The sequence below is a fragment of the Labrus mixtus genome, chromosome 16 (genome assembly GCF_963584025.1).
Source record: "Labrus mixtus chromosome 16, fLabMix1.1, whole genome shotgun sequence".
NCBI lineage: Eukaryota > Metazoa > Chordata > Actinopteri > Labriformes > Labridae > Labrus > Labrus mixtus.
In genome coordinates, this window is record NC_083627.1 from 70896 (window position 1) to 95000 (window position 24105).

The 24105-nt window shown below is 46.6% G+C and overlaps 3 protein-coding genes across 4 annotated transcripts in view; 2 read left to right on the forward strand and 1 right to left on the reverse strand.

Moving 5' to 3' along the window:
- The window catches only part of cdc42se1 (CDC42 small effector 1), a 35123-nt gene extending 27382 nt beyond the window's left edge, over positions 1-7741 (reverse strand). The window contains exon 1 of the mRNA XM_061059767.1: positions 7603-7741. The gene's annotated coding sequence lies outside the window, so the exon portion shown is untranslated. The remainder of the gene's footprint in view (positions 1-7602) is intronic.
- A 3421-nt stretch (positions 7742-11162) lies between these two features.
- Positions 11163-24105, forward strand: part of mllt11 (MLLT11 transcription factor 7 cofactor) — a 163128-nt gene continuing 150185 nt past the window's right edge. Inside the window, exons 1-3 of the mRNA XM_061059769.1 lie at positions 11163-11320; positions 12371-12546; positions 13415-14225. Of these exons, the coding sequence (XP_060915752.1) occupies positions 12379-12546; positions 13415-13507 (261 nt within the window). The 5' untranslated portion in view covers positions 11163-11320; positions 12371-12378 and the 3' untranslated portion in view covers positions 13508-14225. The remainder of the gene's footprint in view (positions 11321-12370; positions 12547-13414; positions 14226-24105) is intronic.
- Positions 15182-23675, forward strand: gabpb2a (GA binding protein transcription factor subunit beta 2a). 2 transcript variants are annotated; one of them, XM_061059688.1, is made up of 8 exons: positions 15182-15370; positions 18956-19063; positions 20083-20250; positions 20331-20525; positions 20827-20977; positions 21058-21231; positions 21318-21436; positions 21601-23675. In XM_061059688.1, exons 2-8 carry the CDS (start codon positions 18956-18958, stop codon positions 21943-21945), a joined length of 1260 nt encoding a protein of 419 aa, XP_060915671.1. In that variant the 5' UTR covers positions 15182-15370; the 3' UTR covers positions 21946-23675. The 2 variants fall into 2 exon arrangements, with proteins under 2 accessions (XP_060915671.1, XP_060915673.1); XM_061059690.1 differs by lacking the exon at positions 15182-15370 and adding an exon at positions 16328-16594.

A 24105-nucleotide genomic window follows, 5' to 3' on the forward strand; every position in this document is an offset into this window, starting at 1 on the left:
CATCACGACGTCCTGAGAGTCACATTACGACGTCCTGAGAGTCACATTACGACGTCCTGAGAGTCATATCCTGAGCGTCACATCACGACGTCCTGAGAGTCACATCATGACGTCCTGAGAGTCACCTCACGCCGTCCTGAGCGCCACATCTCGACGTCCTGAGAGTCACGTCACGACGTCCTGAGAGTCACGTCACGACGTCCTGAGAGTCACCTCACGACATCCTGAGCCTCACATCACGACGTCCTGAGAGTCACGTCACGACGTCCTGAGAGTCACATCACGACGTCCTGAGCATCACGTCACGACGTCCTGAGAGTCACGTCACGACGTCCTGAGAGTCACATCACGACGTCCTGAGAGTCACATCACGACGTCCTGTGCTCCACATCACTACGTCCTGAGAGTCACATCACGACGTCCTGAGAGTCACATCACGACGTCCTGAGCGTCACATCACGATGTCCTGAGAGTCACATCACGACGTCCTGAGAGTCACATCAGAAAGTCCTGAGAGTCACATCACGACGTCCTGAGCGTCACATCACGATGTCCTGAGAGTCACATCACGACATCCTGAGCGTCACATCACGACGTCCTGAGCGCCACATCACGACGTCCTGAGAGTCACATCACGACGTCCTGAGCGTCACATCACGATGTCCTGAGAGTCACATCACGACGTCCTGAGAGTCACATCAGAACGTCCTGAGAGTCACATCACGACGTCCTGAGAGTCACGACGTCCTGAGAGTCACATCACGACGTCCTGAGAGTCACATCAGAACGTCCTGAGAGTCACATCACGATGTCCTGAGAGTCACATCAGAACATCCTGAGAGTCACGACGTCCTGAGAGTCACATTACGACGTCCTGAGAGTCATATCCTGAGCGTCACATCACGACGTCCTGAGAGTCACGTCAAGACGTCCTGAGAGTCACGTCAAGACGTCCTGAGAGTCACATCACAACATCCTGAGAGTCACGTCACGACGTCCTGAGAGTCACGTCACGACGTCCTGAGAGTCACGACGTCCTGAGAGTCACATCACGACGTCCTGAGAGTCACATCACGATGTCCTGAGCTGCACATCACGACGTCCTGAGAGTCACATCACAACGTCCTGAGAGTCACATCACAACGTCCTGAGAGTCACATCACAACGTCCTGAGAGTCACATCACAACGTCCTGAGAGTCACGACGTCCTGAGAGTCACATCACGACGTCCTGAGAGTCACATCACGATGTCCTGAGAGTCACATCACGACGTCCTGAGAGTCACATCAGAAAGTCCTGAGAGTCACATCACGACGTCCTGAGCGTCACATCACGATGTCCTGAGAGTCACATCACGACATCCTGAGCGTCACATCACGACGTCCTGAGCGCCACATCACGACGTCCTGAGAGTCACATCACGACGTCCTGAGCGTCACATCACGATGTCCTGAGAGTCACATCACGACGTCCTGAGAGTCACATCAGAACGTCCTGAGAGTCACATCACGACGTCCTGAGAGTCACGACGTCCTGAGAGTCACATCACGACGTCCTGAGAGTCACATCAGAACGTCCTGAGAGTCACATCACGATGTCCTGAGAGTCACATCAGAACATCCTGAGAGTCACGACGTCCTGAGAGTCACATTACGACGTCCTGAGAGTCATATCCTGAGCGTCACATCACGACGTCCTGAGAGTCACGTCAAGACGTCCTGAGAGTCACGTCAAGACGTCCTGAGAGTCACATCACAACATCCTGAGAGTCACGTCACGACGTCCTGAGAGTCACGTCACGACGTCCTGAGAGTCACGACGTCCTGAGAGTCACATCACGACGTCCTGAGAGTCACATCACGATGTCCTGAGCTGCACATCACGACGTCCTGAGAGTCACATCACAACGTCCTGAGAGTCACATCACAACGTCCTGAGAGTCACATCACAACGTCCTGAGAGTCACATCACAACGTCCTGAGAGTCACGACGTCCTGAGAGTCACATCACGACGTCCTGAGAGTCACATCACGACGTCCTGAGAGTCACATCTCGACGTCCTGAGCGTCACATCACGAGGTCCTGAGAGTCACATCCTGAGAGTCACATCACGACGTCCTGAGAGTCACATCACGACGTCCTGAGAGTCACGTCACGACGTCCTGAGAGTCACGTCACGATGTCCTGAGAGTCACGACGTCCTGAGCTCCACGTCACAACGTCCTGAGAGTCACATCACAACGTCCTGAGAGTCACATCACGACGTCCTGAGCTCCACATCACTACGTCCTGAGAGTCACATCACGACGTCCTGAGAGTCACATTACGACGTCCTGAGAGTCACATTACGACGTCCTGAGAGTCATATCCTGAGCGTCACATCACGACGTCCTGAGAGTCACATCATGACGTCCTGAGAGTCACCTCACGCCGTCCTGAGCGCCACATCTCGACGTCCTGAGAGTCACGTCACGACGTCCTGAGAGTCACGTCACGACGTCCTGAGAGTCACCTCACGACGTCCTGAGCCTCACATCACGACGTCCTGAGAGTCACGTCACGACGTCCTGAGAGTCACATCACGACGTCCTGAGCATCACGTCACGACGTCCTGAGAGTCACGTCACGACGTCCTGAGAGTCACATCACGACGTCCTGAGAGTCACATCACGACGTCCTGTGCTCCACATCACTACGTCCTGAGAGTCACATCACGACGTCCTGAGAGTCACATCACGACGTCCTGAGCGTCACATCACGATGTCCTGAGAGTCACATCACGACGTCCTGAGAGTCACATCAGAAAGTCCTGAGAGTCACATCACGACGTCCTGAGCGTCACATCACGATGTCCTGAGAGTCACATCACGACATCCTGAGCGTCACATCACGACGTCCTGAGCGCCACATCACGACGTCCTGAGAGTCACATCACGACGTCCTGAGCGTCACATCACGATGTCCTGAGAGTCACATCACGACGTCCTGAGAGTCACATCAGAACGTCCTGAGAGTCACATCACGACGTCCTGAGAGTCACGACGTCCTGAGAGTCACATCACGACGTCCTGAGAGTCACATCAGAACGTCCTGAGAGTCACATCACGATGTCCTGAGAGTCACATCAGAACATCCTGAGAGTCACGACGTCCTGAGAGTCACATTACGACGTCCTGAGAGTCATATCCTGAGCGTCACATCACGACGTCCTGAGAGTCACATCATGACGTCCTGAGAGTCACCTCACGACGTCCTGAGCGCCACATCTCGACGTCCTGAGAGTCACGTCACGACGTCCTGAGAGTCACGTCACGACGTCCTGAGAGTCACCTCACGACGTCCTGAGCCTCACATCACGACGTCCTGAGAGTCACGTCACGACGTCCTGAGAGTCACATCACGACGTCCTGAGCGTCACATCACGACGTCCTGAGAGTCACGTCACGACGTCCTGAGAGTCACATCACGACGTCCTGAGAGTCACATCACGACGTCCTGAGCTCCACATCACTACGTCCTGAGAGTCACATCACGACGTCCTGAGAGTCACATCACGACGTCCTGAGAGTCACATTACGACGTCCTGAGAGTCACATCCTGAGAGTCACATCACGACGTCCTGAGAGTCACCTCACGACGTCCTGAGCCTCACATCACGACGTCCTGAGAGTCACGTCACGACGTCCTGAGAGTCACATCACGACGTCCTGAGCGTCACATCACGACGTCCTGAGAGTCACGTCACGACGTCCTGAGAGTCACATCACGACGTCCTGAGAGTCACATCACGACGTCCTGAGCTCCACATCACTACGTCCTGAGAGTCACATCACGACGTCCTGAGAGTCACATCACGACGTCCTGAGAGTCACATTACGACGTCCTGAGAGTCACATCCTGAGAGTCACATCACGACGTCCTGAGAGTCACATCAGAAAGTCCTGAGAGTCACATCACGACGTCCTGAGCGTCACATCACGATGTCCTGAGAGTCACATCACGACGTCCTGAGCGTCACATCACGACGTCCTGAGCGCCACATCACGACGTCCTGAGAGTCACATCACGACGTCCTGAGCGTCACATCACGATGTCCTGAGAGTCACATCACAATGTCCTGAGAGTCACATCAGAACGTCCTGAGAGTCACATCACGACGTCCTGAGAGTCACGACGTCCTGAGAGTCACATCACGACGTTCTGAGAGTCACATCAGAACGTCCTGAGAGTCACATCACGATGTCCTGAGAGTCACATCAGAACATCCTGAGAGTCACGACGTCCTGAGAGTCACATCACGACGTCCTGAGAGTCACATCACGACGTCCTGAGAGTCACATCACGATGTCCTGAGAGTCACATCAGAATGTCCTGAGAGTCACATCACGACGTCCTGAGCTCCAGGGAAGCTTTGATCTGAGACACTAAACATGGACAATAAGCTCCTCCTTCTTTTTGACAACACATTAAACAACATGGCTACATAAACAACAACTAAAGCTAGCAGAGGAACAGCCGCTAAAGCTAGCAGAGGAACAGCCGCTAAAGCTAGCAGAGGAACAGCAGCTAAAGCTAGCAGAGGAACAGCCACTAAAGCTAGCAGAGGAACAGCAACTAAAGCTAGCAGAGGAACAGCCGCTTAAGCTAGCAGAGGAACAGCCGCTAAAGCTAGCAGAGGAACAGTTCCTCTTCTCTGCAGCAGTCAATAATCCACTTTACCGAACGCCCTGCTGTAACTTCTCCTGTGGTTTTATTCATGACTTCATCTGCGACTCGTTGACATTGACTCGACTATTATCACGTCTGTCATCATGTCGCGCTACACCTTTTAGAGGCGTGGTTTTGACCTCCAGGGCCACCGTAACAATGTCTGAATCTGAATAATTAAAGATCCAGTTAAGTTTGTATCTCTAAATGAATCTGTGTTTGTGTGTTCAAGCTTTGAACTGTCAGAAGAACAGCTTTGATAATACTGTGTGTGTGTGTGTGTGTGTGTGTGTGTGTGTGTGTGTGTGTGTGTGTGTGTGTGTGTGTAAAGGCTGAAGGTTAAATCCACTCAAACAAATAGTGAGGTCAGAGTCCAGCAGCCACACACAGCTCTGACTGACTGTTCCGTCTTGATCTGACTGTGTGTGTGTGTGTGTGTGTGTGTGTGTGTGTGTGTGTGTGAGAGAGAGTCACAGAGAGCCTCCTGCAGAGAAAGATCATCTCCGAGGAGTTCGGCTCTCATAGAGGTGAAGACTGATGACATGAAGCTACTGCTGGACCTGAACCATCTACACAAAAACCAAATCACGTCCAGACTCTAAAAACCACGTCCAGACTCTAAAAACCACTTCCAGACACCCTGCAGACCAGTGCTGATGAGTCATGGCAAATGTTGGAATTAGGAACATCAGGAAACATCCAGAAGACATAAAGAAACATCTTCAGAAACTGACCAGGACCAGGACCAGGACCAGGAAATCCTGAATGATCCTGAAACACAGTAAAACAAACAAAGACTGCAGCTGGTCACGATTCTGTTTCTAACTGAACGCCTCTCAGCTTCTCGAACATCAATAAAAAGCTCTCGTCCGTCACTTTCTGACAGATGCACAAACCATCAGAAAGAAGAAAACTAAAATGTTGTTACTGACGGTTTCTTTCTCAGATCTCAGAGTTTCTTCTAACATAAGATTCGAACAGTCCTTGAACGCAGCACAAAGACCAAATGCATGTCCCTGAAGTGAGAACAGAGCGCTGACTGTTTCCTGCAGCTCACCTCCTTCCTCAAACTGACTCCAGATCCAGACCTTCACACTCTCCATGTTTCACAAACCGGCTGACTTCATCACAGACGGTAAAAACCAGGCAGCACGGTGGGGGGTTTCAGAGTTTCCTGAAACATTTGATCTCTGCCTCCATCACTACATACGATACATTTGTCTGAACTCGGTGACCTTTGACCATGTTTCAAGAGTTTGTCTGGAGGTGGGAAAGAAGAAGAACTTCAAATATTCATAGAGTGGGATTTTTTCATGAACAGGTCTACTCAGTACGATATGTGATTCAGATAGAAGTGATTGTACCCGACCTAAAAAGCCTCTGCATGTTTCTAATAAGCTCCACGAGCAGAAACGTGCTCAAACTAGGATCAATATTGGAGATGCTTTTGAAAAATGGAGAGAGGTTAGAACACAGAAAGGTTTACAGACCCATGCAGAGCTGGATAAACACTGAAGCTTCAGAGTCCACCACATGGTGACCTGAGTGAGCATCCACTCTAGAGAGGAGGAGGGGGGGGGGGAGACCACCACATGGTGACCTGTGTGAGCATGGACTCTAGAGAGAAGGGGGGGGGAGGAGACAGCTCTCTATGATGTTTAGAGTTTAGACTGCAGTACACATTTTAAACACTAGGGGGCAGAGTTACAGACTGCTCCTTTAAGGTGAAGATGCTTCAGTTTTCTCCTCCTCCAAACTTTGTGCTAAGCTAGAGAGTTCTGAATTAACATAAAGAAAGTTGTGAACTCTGCGAATGTATCTCAGAGGTTTCCCTCGGTTGTAAGTTAGCTAACCAGCTACAAACATGATTTGATATCTTGACATTTTTGGTTTATTGAAATTTAAGTTTGTAAGTTTAACAGCTTTTAACTGACAGAAATGGACGTTGGCGTTCTAAAAGTTAGCTTAAATATAACAGAATAGTGATCATTACATAGAAAAATAAAGACATCTGTAGAGTTTGCTTTGAAAGTTTTGATGTGGCTATGCTAGCAGGTTGACTCTGCTTTGAGTCTTAATGCTAAGCTCTGCTAATCTGGATCTAAATCACATAGAGATAAACTGAAGTGATCAGAAACATCAGACTTCTGGAGAAACAGAGAACAAAAGTAATTATTAAAAAGTTGAGACGTTCCTCTGATCATCTTGTTTGCTCGTTAGCGAACATGCTATTAGATAAGCTAGATATTGTTAACGCTATGCTAGTGCCATAAAAGGCAGAATACATATTTAACACATGACTTTTTGAAGTTTCTGTTTTTTTCTGCTTCCAGTCTTTATGCTAAGCTAAGCTAACCACCTCCTGGAATTGTTTAAGATCTTGTCACATAAAGTTTATCTGATGAACATGTTTGTTGCTGTCACTAAACGCCACATGGCGTTGAGTTTTGTTAACATTCATCTGTCTAACTCTTCATTTAGAGACTTTAACATTTCATCAATCCTGAAATCACAAATCAGGCTACAGAATGTGACAGGAAGCAGAAAACAGTGTAACACCGGCGTGTCTCTGAGCAGACTTTTATTTTTGATATATATTTATAAATGAAGCATTACGTTTCCATCTTGAAATGATAAATGATGATTTCACTCTGAATGTCTCGTTCATGTTCAGACACAGCTCGTCCACTCCCTCTCTGCTCCCTCACTCAGTCACATGAAGTCCCTGAACATGAATCTGTGTTAATGAGTGACAGAGTGAGAGGTCTGTCCACACCTAAACATCAAACACAGCAGGAGGTGTGAAGGTTAAACCTGCAGGTTTCAGTTTGAGCTGATTAAAAACAGAAGAAGAAGAAGAAGAAGAAGAAGAAGAAGAAGAAGAAGACGACTCACCAGAGACAGAAAACCAACCGAGTGTCAGGCTGAAATCTGCAGACTGAGATCCTGAAGCAGCTCTCTCCCTCTCTCTCTCTGTCTCTCTCTGTCTCTCTCTCTCTCTCTCTGTCTCTCTCTGTCTCTCTCTCCCTCTCTCTCTCTCTGTCTCGCTCTCTCTCTCTCTCTCTGTCTCTCTCTCTATCTCTCTCCCTGTCTCTCTCTCTCTCTCTCTGTCTCTCTCTCTGAGGTGTGGCTCCAACCAGGAAATCCACCGTCCCTTTTTTCTCTGAAGGACTTCATTTTTTTCTTCTTTTTCCTTCCACCTTCCCCTCCTGTTTATTTTCAGTCAAACAGCTCCTCCTGCTGGCTGTTCTGTCTCATTACATCACAGTGACATCATGTTGACATCGTGGTGACATCACTGTGTTCCTGAAGGCAGCAGACTTCTCTCCTGACCGTCCAACCAGCATTCATAAAAAACAGAACAATAAAAAACTGAAAATTAAATCACTCCCATTCAAAGTTCCCCCCTCCTCAGACCTGTCAGATGGGGCCCCCTTAGGGAGGTTTGCTGTCTTTGCAAAATGTTCACATTTTGAGAAATCAGCGACTTCCTGTGTTGAAACATGAAGCCGGTGCTGAAGTGTAACATCCTGCAGTTCCTGGAGTGTCCACTAGAGGCTGAAGTGTAACATCCTGCAGTTCCTGGAGTGTCCACTAGAGGCTGAAGTGTAACATCCTGCAGTTCCTGGAGTGTCCACTAGAGGCTGGCTGCAGAAGCACAGGAAGTCACATACACACCCATTCTAAAAAGCCTGTTTTTACAGCAGAGATTAACATGTTTACAGCCTGGTTCAAAAAAACAAATAGGTGTGATTAGCTCATGTCTCGATGGACACACACTGTACGGGGGGTGAATGTTTTGATGACTCATCAGTTTTGATTTGATGAAGGATAAGAGTTATTCACAATAAGGCGTGTAGCTGACCTGATTGACAGGTGGGCGCGGTGTAACGGTTTGTCAGGAGGTTTAAAACCCGCCTCAGCTCCAGCGCTCAGCCTGTCGTTAGGTTGACTGAAAGTTAGACTGAGACAGCATTTCCAGCATGGAGACCGCCATCGATGGGACTCCAGCGCCCCCTGCAGGAACAGACGGGGGACGACACTCAGGCTTCAAAGGTTTTTCCAGTCTGTGGTCTGAAATCAAAAGTTAGACTGAGAAGCTGCTCCACTTCACTTTTATCACCGCGTGATGTTAACCAGTGATGAAACATACCTCCATATATAGAATCTCTGAGGTCACCTGACAGGTCAGAGGTCATGGACAATAGGCTAACTACAGGCCTATATCCAACCTTCCTTTTTTCTCGAAGATCCTGGAGAAGGTGGTAGCTAAACAGCTGTGTGACTTTCTCCATGACAACAGTTTATTTGAAGAGTTCCAGTCAGGATTTAGAGTCCACCATAGCACTGAGACTGCACTAGTTAGAGTTACAAACGATCTACTTCTAGCCTCAGACAGGGGACTTCTGTCTGTGCTCGTCTTGTTAGATCTTAGTGCTGCTTTTGACACCATTGACCATCGGATCCTGTTGTACAGACTAGAACATTTACTTGGAATTACAGGGACTGCTTTAAGTTGGTTTGAATCCTACTTATCAGACCGATCTCAGTTTGTACATGTTAATGATGAGTCCTCTATGCACACTAAAGTTTGCCATGGAGTCCCACAAGGTTCAGTGCTTGGACCAATTCTTTTTACATTATATATGCTTCCTCTGGGAAATATTATGATGAAACACTCCATACAGTTTCATTGTTATGCAGATGATACTCAGCTTTATGTATCAATGAAGCCCGATGGTACCAGTCAGTTATGTCAGCTAGAAACATGCCTTAAGGACGGTAGGACCTGGATGACCAGAAATGTTTTGCTACTTAACTCAGACAAGACTGAAGTTATTGTGCTAGGCCCTAAGAACCTCAGAGAGACTTTTTCTAGTGATGTGACTGTCCTCAATGACATCAGCCTGGCATCTAGCACCACTGTTAGGAATCTAGGAGTTCTTTTTGATCAAGATATGTCTTTTAGCTCTCACATCAGTCAAGTTTCAAGAACAGCCTACTTTCACCTTCGTAATATATCCAAGATCAGGAATATCCTGTCGCAAAGTGATGCAGAAAAACTAGTTCATGCATTTGTTACCTCCAGACTGGATTATTGTAACTCTCTTTTGTCAGGGTGCTCTGGTAAGTCTCTAAAGACTCTTCAACTAGTCCAGAACGCTGCAGCTCGTGTACTGACCAGAACCAGGAAATGGGACCACATCACTCCTGTCCTGGCTTCTCTGCACTGGCTCCCTATACAGTCTAGAATAGAATTCAAGATCCTTCTTCTCACCTACAAAGCTCTAAATGGCCAGGCACCATCTTACCTGAAGGAGCTACTAGTGCCGTACTGTCCCTCGAGAGCGTTGCGGTCCCGGAGTGCAGGCCTGCTGGTGGTACCTACAGTCTCCAAGTGTACTATGGGGGGTAAAGCCTTCAGTTATCGGGCTCCTCTCCTCTGGAACCGCCTTCCAGCCGGGGTCCGGGAGGCAGACACAGTCTGTATTTTTAAGAATAGACTTAAAACTTTCCTTTTTGATAAATCTTATAGTTAGGGCTGGTGCTGGTGTAGACCAGCTCTTAGTTATGCTGCTATAGGCTTAGACTACCGGGGGAACTGGCACCCTGAGCTCCTCTCTCTCTCTCTCTCTCTCTCTCTCTCTCTGCATATACAGTACATCATATTACTGCATGTATCTATCTATAAATCTCAGTCACTAACCACCTACTTTCCTGGGAGCTCTTGAGCTCTCCTAGGCTCCTCAAGATCGTCGGTTGACGGCTTGCCAGAACAACCCCCACCCCACCACTACCCCCTCCCCACTGGATCGTGGGTTGGCGGCCTGCCAGAACAACCCCCCCACACCCCCTCCCCTCCCCACCGGATTGCTGATGGACGGTCTACCTCCCCCCACCCCCTTGCTCTCTATCCCTCTTCCTGCATCTTATCCCATCTCTCCCCCTATCCCTTTCCAAGCCCGGCGCAGTCTAGGCCTGTGAAGACTGTTTCATCATGAGCCGGGGTTCCGGCCGAAGATTTCTGCCTTTTAATAAGGCAGTTTTTTCTTACCACTGTAACTTTTGCTGCTTTGCTAAAGTGCTCATGATGGATAGGCCGGATCTTTGTAACATAGCAATAAGTAAGGTCTTTTACCTGCTTTTTGTAACATAACAATGAGTAAGGTCTTTTTACCTGCTCTTTTGTAAAGTGTCTCGAGATAACACTTGTTATGAGTTGACGCTATACAAATAAAAGTTGATTGATTGATTGAATAGAAATGAAAAACAATCATGGTAAGTAATTAAAGGTTGTATTGATAAACGTCACATGTGGTGATAAAGTTCAGTAAACGGGACTTGGAGAAGCTTCTGCTCTCCGGCTCAGTCTAACTTTTGATCACTTTAACGGAAGGAAAAAAAAAGTACGGCGCGCTTCTCTGCTCTTATTTTGAAACGTCAAAACGGAAGTCTTCGTGTGTATTCGGGTGAGCTTGACGCAGGCGCAGAGCTGATTTAACCTGCAGCAGCTGAGCAGCAGAGACTGAACCTCCTGCAACAAAAGAGACACAAACGAATAAAGAAGAGAAACACGAGAACGGTTTCATCTCTTATCACCGGAAACACACAGGTAATCTCTTTTATTCACATCCGGTCAGTCTATGTCAATCTTCACATTTGTGTTCGTTCTCTGAGGAGAAGCCGGTCATGATGAACCTGCTGCCAAAAAAACAAGAACAACCTTATTACATGTCAGAATACCAACATGAATCCTCATTCACGATAGAAATCTAAATGTTTAATCGAGTCAATTCGGTTTGAATCGGCTGCATCTTCTTCTGCTCATGAGCCGAGCCAGGCCGAGCCGAGCCAGGCCAACGCCTCTGATTCAGCCAGATCATTGAGAGCGATGATCCCCGAAGCACCTTCTAACAGAATAAACTACAACATTCATAACGTGTTTATATTTTAAAATCTATTTCTAATGTGTCCATTAAAACAAAGACGAACAGCCGGTGAGAATCCGGGACAATCCGGGCCAATCAGGGACAATCAGGGACAATCCGGGACAATCAGGGACAACGCCTCAGGATCGATAAAGGACGATCAGGAGGCAAACAGCTGACAGCTAAAAGAATGTAGTATGGTTTGAGTGTTCAGAGACTGAGAGGGGGTCAGTAATGGCTGCAGGTTTATTTCAGTGTGCTGAGGCGACACTGACCCACTTTCTAAATCTGCACATAGTTTAATATTAGACACATCTCATTATCAGCCAGCCTAAAAAACATTCATTTCAACTACAGATCTGAGTACGGTGGCCTTAAAGGTCAACTGAAAAAAACATGAAACAAAAAAATCTTCACATTCAATAACATGTTTGCATTTGAAGAAATGTTTTTGTCTCATGAAATGTTGTGTGTGAGTTTACTTGGAAATAAAAAAAAGATTCTGAAATGTATTTATGCTCATTGAGATGTTTATGTTTTTGCGCTTCATGAAATGTTTTTTGCGCTTCATGAAATGTTTTTTGCACTCCATGAAATGTTTTTATGCTTCGTGAAATGTATTTTCACTCCATGAGATGTTTTTGCGCTTCATTAAATGTTTTTACGCTTCGTGAAATGTTTTTCGTCATGTTTATTTTTCAGGCAGGTGTTGACTGTGTGTTTGTGATTCCCAGATTGAATCATGATGGAGAAATCAAACAGCCAATATGACTCCTTCCTGTACTGGAGGCAGCCAATCCCGTCACTCGACCTGTCAGAGCTGGAGGACCTGGGATTGACTGACAGACAGCCGACCAATAGCAGCAAAGGAAAAGACAAGTCGTCCTCGCTGAGGGGTCAAGACGAGGAGGTGAGGGGACGAAGGAGACAGGAGTTGGAGGGATGATGATGATGTTCTTAATGTCAGTGCTGAGATTCAGAACATCATCTCCACTTCCTGAAATATCTTTAATTAATTTCACCTGACGTCACGCACTTATGGAACTGCCCACCTGGCGCCGGTAAAGCTCCCTACCGCTGCACACTCTGAAGTCCAGAGTGCGTCTGAATTATTTTTTTTGTTTAGGAAGGTTCCTAATCGAGTGAAATGACCTTGATTGGTCACATTCAGAGACAAGATGAACCTTACGTCTCCATGATAACCAAACAAGATTAACCTTACGTCTCCATGGTAACCAAACAAGATGAACCTTACGTCTCTGTGGTAAACAAACAAGATGAACCTTACGTCTCCATGGTAACCCAACAAAATGAACCTTACGTCTCCGTGGTAACCAGAGATGAACATTACGTCTCCATGGTAACCAAAGATGAACATTACGCCTCCATAGTAACCAAACAAGATGAACTTTACGTCTCCGTGGTAACCAAAGATGATGAACATTATGTCTCCAAAGTAACCAAAGATGATGAACCTTACGTCTCCATGGTAACCAAACAAGATGAACCTTACGTCTCCATAGTAACCAAAGATGATGAACATTACGTCTCCGTAGTAACCAAACAAGATGAACATTACGTCTCCATGGTAACCAAACAAGATGAACCTTACGTCTCCATAGTAACCAAAGATGATGAACATTACGTCTCCATAGTAACCAAACAAGATGAACCTTACGGCTCTCGTTTGGGTTAAACAAAGCTAAATGTCTGTCTCTCTCTCTGTCTCTCTCTCGTTTGGGTTAAACAAAGCTAAATGTCTGTCTGTCTGTCTGCAGGTTGGTCTGTCTGAGTTTTCGTCCTTCAACTATTGGAGAGCTCCGCTCGCCGATGTAGACGCTCTGCTGGCCGACCTCAACTTGCTGCTGTGAGACCAAGAATCACCTGGAATCATCTGACCTTTGACCCATAATCAACCTGACCTTTGACCCCTAATCAGCCTGACCCCGATCAGTCCAATCAGTTTGCAGAGAGCTTTGTTTTCACGAGTCTTCATGGAGACGGATCCTGGTTCAGGTTTAGATTGTAGTCCCTCTGAGTCCAGCTCAGTCTGTCTGTATCCATGACGATGATCATCACCTCATCAATCATTCTGATCATTTCACGAGAACCCACCAAATCACTGACACACACTAATTTATACCTGACTTTAAAGACAAAAGAATGCTGAAATGTACCGAGGTTAGTGAACGCAACGCCTGCAGTGAGTCACATTATTTTGTTACTCCTAACCCTCGACCTCACCTGTCAGTTTAATCCAGATCAATCCTGAACCTGGATCCAGAATGTGTTCACCACTGAGTCCTGATCCAGATCACACACCTGAGTCCTGATCCAGATCAAGCCCCCGATGTTCCAGTTTGATGAAACACTGATTGCTCCTCGTTATGTGAAGGAACACTAATTTGTTTGTCTCATTAACGCTCATTATTTATTTATTTATTTATAAGAGAAGAAATATTTTATTTTTCCATCTGTGCCTTTTTGTTCGTCTCACCTGATTATTCATGTTTCCATTTATTTCTCATGTCGCTGAGCTAGTCTCAAACTGGAGCCACACGAGGACGAAAGACGTCCACCTCGTCCTGTGTACTTTACACACACCTTTACCTGTGTATACATGTTACCTGTGTACACCTGTGTATACACATTACCTGTGTACACTTGTTTACTTGTGTACACCCGTTTACCTGTGTACACATCTTTACCTGTGTACACTTGTTTACTTGTGTACACCTGTCAAAATGTGCACCTGCCAACAAGAAAATAAAGTGGTTGATATTGATGGGAGTGACTCGTGTTATTGGAGTGCTTGTGTTGAAATGTTTGTATTTAAGGTCCAATCAGCAGACATCTATAGAATCACATTTAGTCGTTGAGTCGACAGTTTTCAGTGAATCAGGAGGAAAGGGGTCAGGGTCTACATGTGATCAGAAGACTTTATTACATACTCAGGGTCCAGACAAGACTGAAGACATGGTATAAAATCACTCAATCCAAACCCTCAGAGGATCCAGCTGGACCTGGACCAGTCTCCATAACGGACTGATGGCGTGTAGTCAAATCACTCAATCCAAACCCTCAGAGGATCCAGCTGGACCTGGACCAGTCTCCATAACGGACTGATGGCGTGTAGTCAAATTACTCAATCCAAACCCTCAGAGGATCCAGCTGGACCTGGACCAGTCTCCATAACGGACTGATGGCGTGTAGTCACTTAATGTGGGGAGTTATGGAGCAGCCAAATACATTTATTAAAAAGACTTTAAAAAACATAAAAATAACAACACATCACATTATAGTTTAAAGTTTATTCACTCACACTTTAAGGTTCAGATGTAGATAAGAGAGATAAAATCATATTTATATAAAATCAGAGTGTTTCTGACTTTAATAAACGGAGTAAAGAGTTTCACTCTGAGCCCTGCAGGCGGGAACATGTCTCTTCTACAGGCTGATCTCAGGTCAGCTCTGTGTTCGGCTGTGTACCACATCATGACGTCATCCTGGAGCTCACGCTGACCCCAGGTCTGTTCCTCAGTGTCGTCACAGAGCCCGCCCACGGGAGGTTAACTCACTCTGACTTCCACCTCCGGTGTCGAGAGGCCGCCATATTTATTCAACATTAAACATAAAAACAACGATTTTTAAATAATTTGTCGGCAGGTGAACACCTGTTAGCACATCGTTTACGTCAGGAGACGTAAACCCGCGCGGCTCAACAACAAAAGAAGGTAAAACTCGCTTTAATTCAACTTGCTAACAGTCTGCTAGCACACATGCTAACGGCTAACACAACTAGCTGCTAAACACGCGCGTCAAAACAGATCTCACTTCCTGTGAGGACTTTCAAAATAAAACAAATATCCTGTGGTTTAAAAGGTAACGTTAAAATATCAATCACTAGTTCTGAAAGTATGTTTTTTCATATTTCAAAATATATTACCGGTTTCTTCAGGAAAAACAACACTTTTAATAAACATTTGATTTATTTAACATTAACTTTAAACTGAAAATACTCAAATACAGACACCTCCCATTATATCCTTATCACCTTCACTCAATCACTCCATTTACATTTTTATCTGAATTAATACTGTTAGCGAGAAGTTTAAGTTCTTTAAACAGAGCGAGAGGAAAAATCTGAAAATATTTGTTTTATTTCCAGCTTCACAAAAGTATATTTTTAAGTATGAATTATATTAAATCCTACATTTATTGCCTTAGTCTGTGTCCCATGGTGTGTAAAGGGAAAGTCTGGTTTTGATTCTCTGCTCTGAACTCATGATGAGTCTTCTTTATATTAAATACAGATTTAACACAGTGCAAGATGTCAACTGTGGTCCAGTTGTGTTTATTTTAGTATTAACGCCCAACTATTATGAAGTTTTGGCAAGTGTTACGAAATTTCAATCATGATGAAATTGATAAACACTTTGGAAGAATGTTTTATTTGATCGGAGTATAGAAAACAACTTCATATTTAGATTATTGTTGACTAATTTCACATCCATGAATCTTAATTCACAGGTTCAAAAACGAGTACAAACAATATAATCATTCAATTCATAAGTCTGAAAATCAGAAAATAATTTCAATTGATAAAGCTTATAGTGTGTTGAAAATCTTAAAAATTAATTGAAAGAGCAAAAAGAGAACTCACTGCATGCTCTTATTTTGAAGGCTGCATCCATACAACCGGGGATGTAACGGTCGCTGCCTCGCGCTAACTTTCTGCAGTAAACAAGCCCGGAGAAACCCGACGAGCCGCAGCGGGAGCTGAATTCTGTTTTTAATAACACATAGGATGACCGTGATCACTTACCGGAGCCGGTATTAGTTAACGGGGAGAGATTAACGGTCACAGAGCCTCCACACACACGGAGCGGCCTGATTAGCCTGCTAGCTGCTAACGTTAGCATAGTACTAACTGCTGGATCCTAAAACACCTGAACGCGGTAAGAAGCTGCTGTTCCCTCCTCCGTTACAACTCACTGTTTCTTCATGTCCTCTTCTAATAAAACATCACATACAGGTGATACAGGTGAAGGAGTTTCAGGTGAGATCTCAGAGACGCGGGTTGACGGCGCGCGCTTGATGAACGTTAGTTAACCGGATGTGGAAGTAGTTTTTTCTCTGCGTGTAAAATAGGAAATTTCTCGGTGACTTCCCCCGGAAAACCAACAACTTAATATCAAACGGTTTCCTGTCAGTGCTTCTGTAAACGTGTGTGTCGGGTCGGTTGTGTTGTTTACCGGCGGTGTATGTTAGAAACAGTCCGGGGGGGACGTGGCACATGGCGGACTCTGTTCTGTCCATGAAGGCGCTAAAATGGCTCCTCAGAACCTCCGAGCCGAGCTGTGGGTCCATTATCGGACACAGTGTCGGAATAACTTCCATCATTTTAAAAAGCCGTGAGCCAGGTGTTACAGCCGGGTGTTACAGTCAGGAGCCAGGTGTTACAGTCAGGTGTTACAGTCAGAAGCCAGGTGTTACAGTCAGGTGTTACAGCCAGGTGTTACAGTCAGGAGCCGGGTGTTACAGTCAGGTGTTACAGCCGGGTGTTACAGCCAGGTGTTACAGCCAGGTGTTACAGTCGGGTGTTACAGTCAGGTGTTACAGTCAGGAGCCAGGTGTCACAGTCAGGTGTTACAGCCGGGTGTTACAGTCGGGTGTTACAGTCAGGTGTTACAGTCAGGAGCCAGGTGTTACAGTCAGGAGCCAGGTGTTACAGTCAGGTGTTACAGCCGGGTGTTACAGTCAGGAGCCAGGTGTTACAGTCGGGTGTTACAGCCGGGTGTTACAGTTGGGTGTTACAGTCAGGTGCCAGGTGTTACAGTCAGGTGTTACAGTCAGGAGCCAGGTGTTACAGTCAGGTGTTACAGTCGGGTGTTACAGTCAGGTGCCAGGTGTTACAGTCGGGTGTTACAGTCAGGTGTTACAGTCAGGAGCCAGGTGTTACAGTCAGGTGTTACAGTCGGGTGTTACAGTCAGGAGCCAGGTGTTACAGCCGGGTGTTACAGCCGGGTGTTACAGTCAGGAGCCAGGTGTTACAGTTGGGTGTTACAGTCGGGTGTTACAGCCGGGTGTTACAGTCGGGTGTTACAGTCAGGAGCCGGGTGTTACAGTCAGGTGTTACAGTCGGGTGTTACAGTCGGGTGTTACAGCCGGGTGTTACAGTCGGGTGTTACAGTCAGGAGCCGGGTGTTACAGTCGGGTGTTACAGTCGGGTGTTACAGTCAGGAGCCGGGTGTTACAGTCGGGTGTTACAGCCGGGTGTTACAGTCGGGTGTTACAGTCAGGAGCCGGGTGTTACAGTCAGGTGTTACAGTCGGGTGTTACAGTCAGGTGTTACAGCCGGGTGTTACAGCCGGGTGTTACAGTCAGGTGTTACAGTCGGGTGTTACAGTCGGGTGTTACAGTCGGGTGTTACAGCCCGGTTAAGGTTATATTTCACATTTGGAGTGTGAATCCGTTATCGGACATATATCGACTGCTTTGTTATAACACTTTTAAGAAGTCTAATAAAAGTGTGCTCCATGTTTATAATGAAACTGTTTTATGACATGAAACAGCTCTTAGAAGAGGTTTGTAATGTGCCACTAAAACAGAGGCGGGCCTTGTCCGATAATGGACACAGCCATTAGCTTCGGATAACACTCAAATGAACCGGAAAGTGTGCTATGTGTTTACTTGGACTTTTCTTCCTGCCTGTTCTGGTGATACAGATAGGACACTTTATGAGTACACACATAAACAAACTTAAGACTTGAACGTTAGTTTGTATTGTGGAGATAACAAGACTACAAACAAACATGGAGGCTAGTTCAAGTGTGGGAAAGTGATGACTCAGACAGAGGTATACTTACACACTGCTTTTATAAGTGTGTGTGTGTGTGTGTTCTTATTGATGATTACTGTCTTCATGTCTCCAGGTTTGTATTAACTCATCTCTAAATAGACATGAATTCATCCTTAAATATGAATACAGTCAGAAGATCCCACGAAACAGACCATCATTTAGATTTATGAGCCTTCACAATAGACACCTCCGAAAGTGTGATGTTATCACATTCAAATATATAATACAACAAAGCATTCTCCCTGAGTGTACAGTTCACCTGTTGGAAACTTAAAGTAACAAAAGAAACCAGAATAAGTACAATAATAAAACTAACATTTAAAACTCCTTCAAAATAAGATACCAGCTCATGAAGTTTCAGTCTCAAGTCTGCACATCTTTTATTCACAAAGATAACACTGTAACAGGGTTAGTGTGTCAGTGTGGAACACTAATGTTCATTTCTGTTTGTTTTCAGATGTCTCTGGTGGACCTGGGGAAGCGTCTGCTGGACGCGGCTCGTAAAGGTCAGGATGATGAGGTCAGAAACCTGATGGCCAATGGAGCTCCTTTCACCACCGACTGGGTGAGACAGTGAATGCAACCTTCAGTTTAAATGACTTGATGTTGTTAAAGAGTGAAGAGTATTTTTGAATGGTCGTGCCATCGTTTTCCCCTGAGGCGGGAAAGTTCCGTATTTCTTTTCTGAAAGGAGACCTCTGACCTCTGATGATGCAGAAATCTTTATTTTGCGTGATCAGAGGCTGCTGTGGTTAGAGGAGGTGAAACTACAACGCTAGCTCCTCATGTTTTCAACCCGCCCATGGGGGGGGGGGCACTGAAATAATTCACCATTTCTAAATAACAACAAATGAAGAGTTCTTCAGAGGTATTAATGAATTTGCCAACGGAGGCCTCGTGTCCACCTGGTGATTTCTCCGGGCGGTAAAGCGCCAGCTGTGCGCTCGAGAGTTTCTGCATGAAGCGTTTGTGCGCTGAGAAGAAAAGCGCTCCACGTCCGTCCTGTCTCCATGACAACAGTCTGTTGATAACGGCCGCTGTATTAGCGACACTGCTCCGTTACTTTTTACTGCATGTTTTATATTTGACTTTATTTCCCGATCAGACACGGAGCGAAGAGGATGAGGGGACGAGACACAATCTGTAGGTCGCTATAATACAGGGATATCAAACATTTTGAAAAACGTGCCCGTGACGTCAACAGCGCCTTTCTGAAAAGTTGAAAGATTTTAAACTTGAGTGGACAGACGTGCAGCACTTTTCTTCTCAGCGCACAAACGCTTCATGCAGAAACTCTTTACTGCCCAGACAAGCTCACCAGACCGTGTGTGTGAAATCATTTAGCTTGGTAGGCGGTGTTCTCTAGATCAGTGGGAGTGGCCTGCGGTGCATTCTGGGAGTTGTTGTCTTTCATCCACATGAGTCAAAAAGACACTTTCTGCCTTTTCTCGATCAAGAACGCACCAACTTCAAAATGTATTTCACATTTCTACATTTATGACCCGATGTCGACACAGATTCATGTTTCAACGGGTGAAGTATCTCTTTAAAAAACATGACGTCATGTCTGTGTGTTTCCTGCAGCTGGGGACGTCCCCGCTCCACCTGGCTGCTCAGCACGGTCATTACTCCACCGCAGACGTCCTGCTGAGAGCCGGCGTCAGCAGAGACGCCCGCACCAAGGTGGACAGAACCCCCCTGCACATGGCTGCTGCTGAGGGTCACACGGTGATCGTGGAGCTGCTGGTCCGGGTGAGACTTGATTCAGATTCAGTTTAATGTGTTTAACTGTTTGATCCTTCAGTCACATGACCGTCTGTCTCTTACCTCAGAGCGGAGCAGACATCAACGCCAAAGACATGCTGAAGATGACGGCTTTGCATTGGGCGGCGCAGCACGGTCACCAAGGTGTCGCAGACACTCTTATAAAACACGGCGCTGACGTCCACTCCCTCAGTAAGTTCGACAAGACGCCATTCGACATCGCCGTCGACATCCAGAACACGGAGCTGATGCTGCTGCTGCAGGTGAGAACACTCAGCGAACACCTGAACCAGGGCTTGACATTAAGTTACATTAGTCAGTGACCCACTAGAGATCACTGTATGGAAGGAAAGGGCTTGTAGTTATTTTTTAAATATTCGCTGTAAATATGTCTCTTAAAGCTTATTTTTCACCATATACCATTATCAGCTGGACTGTCAATCATTCATCCAGACCAGTTATAATGACGAGCCCTGTGAACTGTTAACTTCACTTTACCTGAACAAGGAATAAACATAACACTGTGTGTGTGTGTGTTTGTTTGTTGTGTGTGTGTGTGTGTAGGAGGGCATGCAGAACCAGGTGAACATGAACCAGGTGAGTATGAACATGGAGACTGGCACCACCAACCAGCCACAATTTATCATCCAGGGGATCCCTGCCATCCAGGGGGGCGTGGTCAACCTGGCTGACCTGCTCAACAAGGCGGGCGCAGGTACACACACACACACACACACACACACACACACTGACCCCCTCTGTACTCGGGGTCATGGTTGTGTTTATGTGTCTCAGTAGACTCAGAGGAAGCGATGGCCGCCAGCGCTCTGGATTCCAACATCCAGCATACTGTCGTCAACGAGGGCGGTCAGAGGGTTATCACCATAGTAACAGACCAACATGGCAACCTGCAAACAACAGGAGGGATGGCGCCACCTTTTTTCGTCACCATGCAGCACGGACAGCAGAGTAAGACGCACTCGTAGCGTCTGATCAGTAGAACATGGCCAGAGTCCCAGCAACAGTCTGATGGTCAATCTGTGTGTGTGTTTCAGTGCTGGCAGTGCCTGCCAACACGGTAACAGAGGAGGTGGTGACCGAGGAGCCGCAGGCTCCGCCCTCCAGGAAAAGGAAGCTGGAGATGACCAACAATCACAACGACGGTGGAGAGACGGTGAGCAGCTACACCATGTCACCAAGCAGCTGGTTACTATGGTGACATGGTGTAGTCTTGGTTACTATGGTGACATGGTGTAGTCTTGGTTACTATGGTGACATGGTGTAGTCCAGATGAAAAGCTTGGAGTGGATGTCTCACCTTCTTCTTCTCCTCCTTTAGGAGTTGTTGCAGAGGCAGCTGCTGGAGGCCAACAGGAAGGCGCAGGAGTACCGGCAGCAGCTGATGCGTAAGGAGCAGGAGGCTGAAGAGTACCGCGTCAAACTGGAGGCCATGTCCCAGAGTCAGGCCAACACCAACAACACCGCCAACAACACCGCCGCCAACGCTGCCAGCCCAGAGGAAGTGGTAGGAGGAGAGGAGGATGAGGAGGAAGCGGGGGCCGGCATGGTGGAGGAAGAGGGGGAGATGGTGGTGCTGCAGGAGGGAGGGATCATCATGGAGGGGGAGGAGGGGCAGGTGACGCTGGTAGAGACGGGCGGAGAGACCACAGAGGTCAGCTCATAACAGAGGGGGGGCGGAGTCAGAGACACATGACAGCAGGGGATGGTTGGACCCTTTTACAGAGAGAAGCAGAATCCCTACATGAATCCATCCCACCGCTTCAGAGGAGAGGACTAAGACTCTTCAGACCAGAACCAGAACCAGATCCCCAAAGGGAGAACGCAGAGGGACTGACCCTGACGGGCCTAACCTGACAGAGGACTTCTTTCATGCACCATTTGAACCCCCAGAAACAGCTGGTGGTCCGTGTAACAGAACCATATGAGCATTCCACTCTGAGAGACCTGAGAATACCTTTAAGACCTTAACGCCCCCCCTGAAGCAGCCTCTGTTCTTCCTCTTTTATCAGTTCATCTCTAAACCTTCACGCCTTCAGTCCCCACGTTTAGGACAACGTTTGAAAACACCAAAAGTTCCCGACCTGGAGACTCTGCCTTTTTCTTTCTTTGAACCACGTGTTGTTCCACAATTTCTTCAGACGTGACATCATCCTGTTTTAGAACCAATCAGACGCTGAAGCAAAGGGAATGTAGAAACGTTCTGGTCTTTAAGTGGTCAAACACGTTTAGATCCTGTTGATGGACTTCATCACCCTACATCCCCGAATCATCATGTTTGTGTCTCACTATCAGTTCAAGAGAAGAGTCATGTGACGTCTGTGAAAACAGTCGGACACCTGGTCTCTGACACCCGTTCATAATCCTCAAGACCACAATGTGTGTGTGTGTGTGTGTGTGTGTGTGTGTGTGTGTGTGTGTGTGTGTGTGTGTGTGTGTCTGTGTCTGTGTCTGTGTCTCTGTGTGTGTGTCTGTGTCTCTGTGTGTGTGTGTGTCTGTGTGTGTCTGTGTCTCTGTGTGTGTGTGTGTCTGTGTGTGTCTCTGTGTGTGTGTCTCTGTGTGTGTCTGTGTCTGTGTGTGTGTGTGTGTGTGTGTGTGTGTCTGTGTGTGTCTCTGTGTGTGTGTCTCTCTGTGTGTGTCTGTGTGTGTGTGTGTGTGTGTGTGTGTCTGTGTCTCTGTGTGTGTGTGTCTGTGTGTGTCTGTGTGTGTGTGTCTGTCTGTGTGTGTCTGTGTGTGTGTCTCTGTGTGTGTGTGTGTGTGTGTGTCTGTGTGTGTGTGTCTGTGTGTGTCTGTGTGTGTGTCTCTGTGTCTGTGTGTGTCTGTCTGTGTGTGTGTGTCTGTGTGTGTCTGTGTGTGTGTCTCTGTGTCTGTGTGTGTGTGTGTGTGTGTGTCTGTGTGTGTGTGTCTGTGTGTGTCTGTGTGTGTCTCTGTGTCTGTGTGTGTCTGTCTGTGTGTGTGTGTGTGTGTGTGTCTGTGTGTGTGTGTCTGTGTGTCACTTCCTGTTTACGTATTTTAGTCAGTATGTTAAACTTCTGTTTAAAACGTTCAGAAATCTGAAATATACTGAAGAGTAAACTCCAATACACACACACACTGCTCACACACCCTGACATGCTGCTGGTTCAGACACCTGAAGGCATCATCAACATGGTGCTCAGGTGTGTTTGTTGCCCCGCCTCCTTCAGGTGATCATTACTTATTGAGTGCTCAGTGGGAACGTTCTTTTTATAAGCTCAGCAAAGCCAACCTTTTTTTGATGTATATAGAAAGTTGTATTTTTGTAACTGTACCTGAATGCTTCACCGTAACGATGATGACGATGATGATGAAGATGATGAAGATAATGATGGCTGCCTGCATCTGAAATATAAACACTCGTTCTTTTTTCAATAACAACTTCTGTCGTGTTTCAATCCTTTCTTTGACACCTGAACGCAGCGCGAGGCGTTCAGGTGACTCTTATTATGATTGATGTTGAAGTGGTTCTGAAGTGAGACTTATTAATGTCTGAACATCAGTTATTGGAGCTCAGCTGAGCCGGGATCAAGTCCTTCTTTAGTCTGTTTCTCTGGATCACAAACGAGGACGTGATGACATCACAACAAGTCAGACGATGTGTTTGAAACTCTTTCACTCACTTATTTATTTATAATAAAACATGTGAATCATGGTGATAGAAACCTGAATGGTCTTTGATGAGGGTCAGACCTGAGCCCCCTGAACCACCATGTGGATCAGGTCTCAGTCAGACTCTCTCTCCATCACACTGAACCACATGAAGTCTTCAAAGAGATACTTTCTAATCTCTGATGATAAATCTCTTCAG

What these genes read in the sequence shown, in the direction of transcription:
- gabpb2a (XM_061059688.1), top strand. Translation starts at nt 18,956, where the DNA reads ATGTCTCTGGTGGACCTGGGGAAGCGTCTGCTGGACGCGGCTCGTAAA. An exon ending in CTCCTTTCACCACCGACTGG is followed by an intron (nt 19,064 to 20,082) that starts GTGAGACAGTGA and finishes TGTTTCCTGCAG; the next exon opens with CTGGGGACGTCCCCGCTCCA. An exon ending in AGCTGATGCTGCTGCTGCAG is followed by an intron (nt 20,526 to 20,826) that starts GTGAGAACACTC and finishes GTGTGTGTGTAG; the next exon opens with GAGGGCATGCAGAACCAGGT.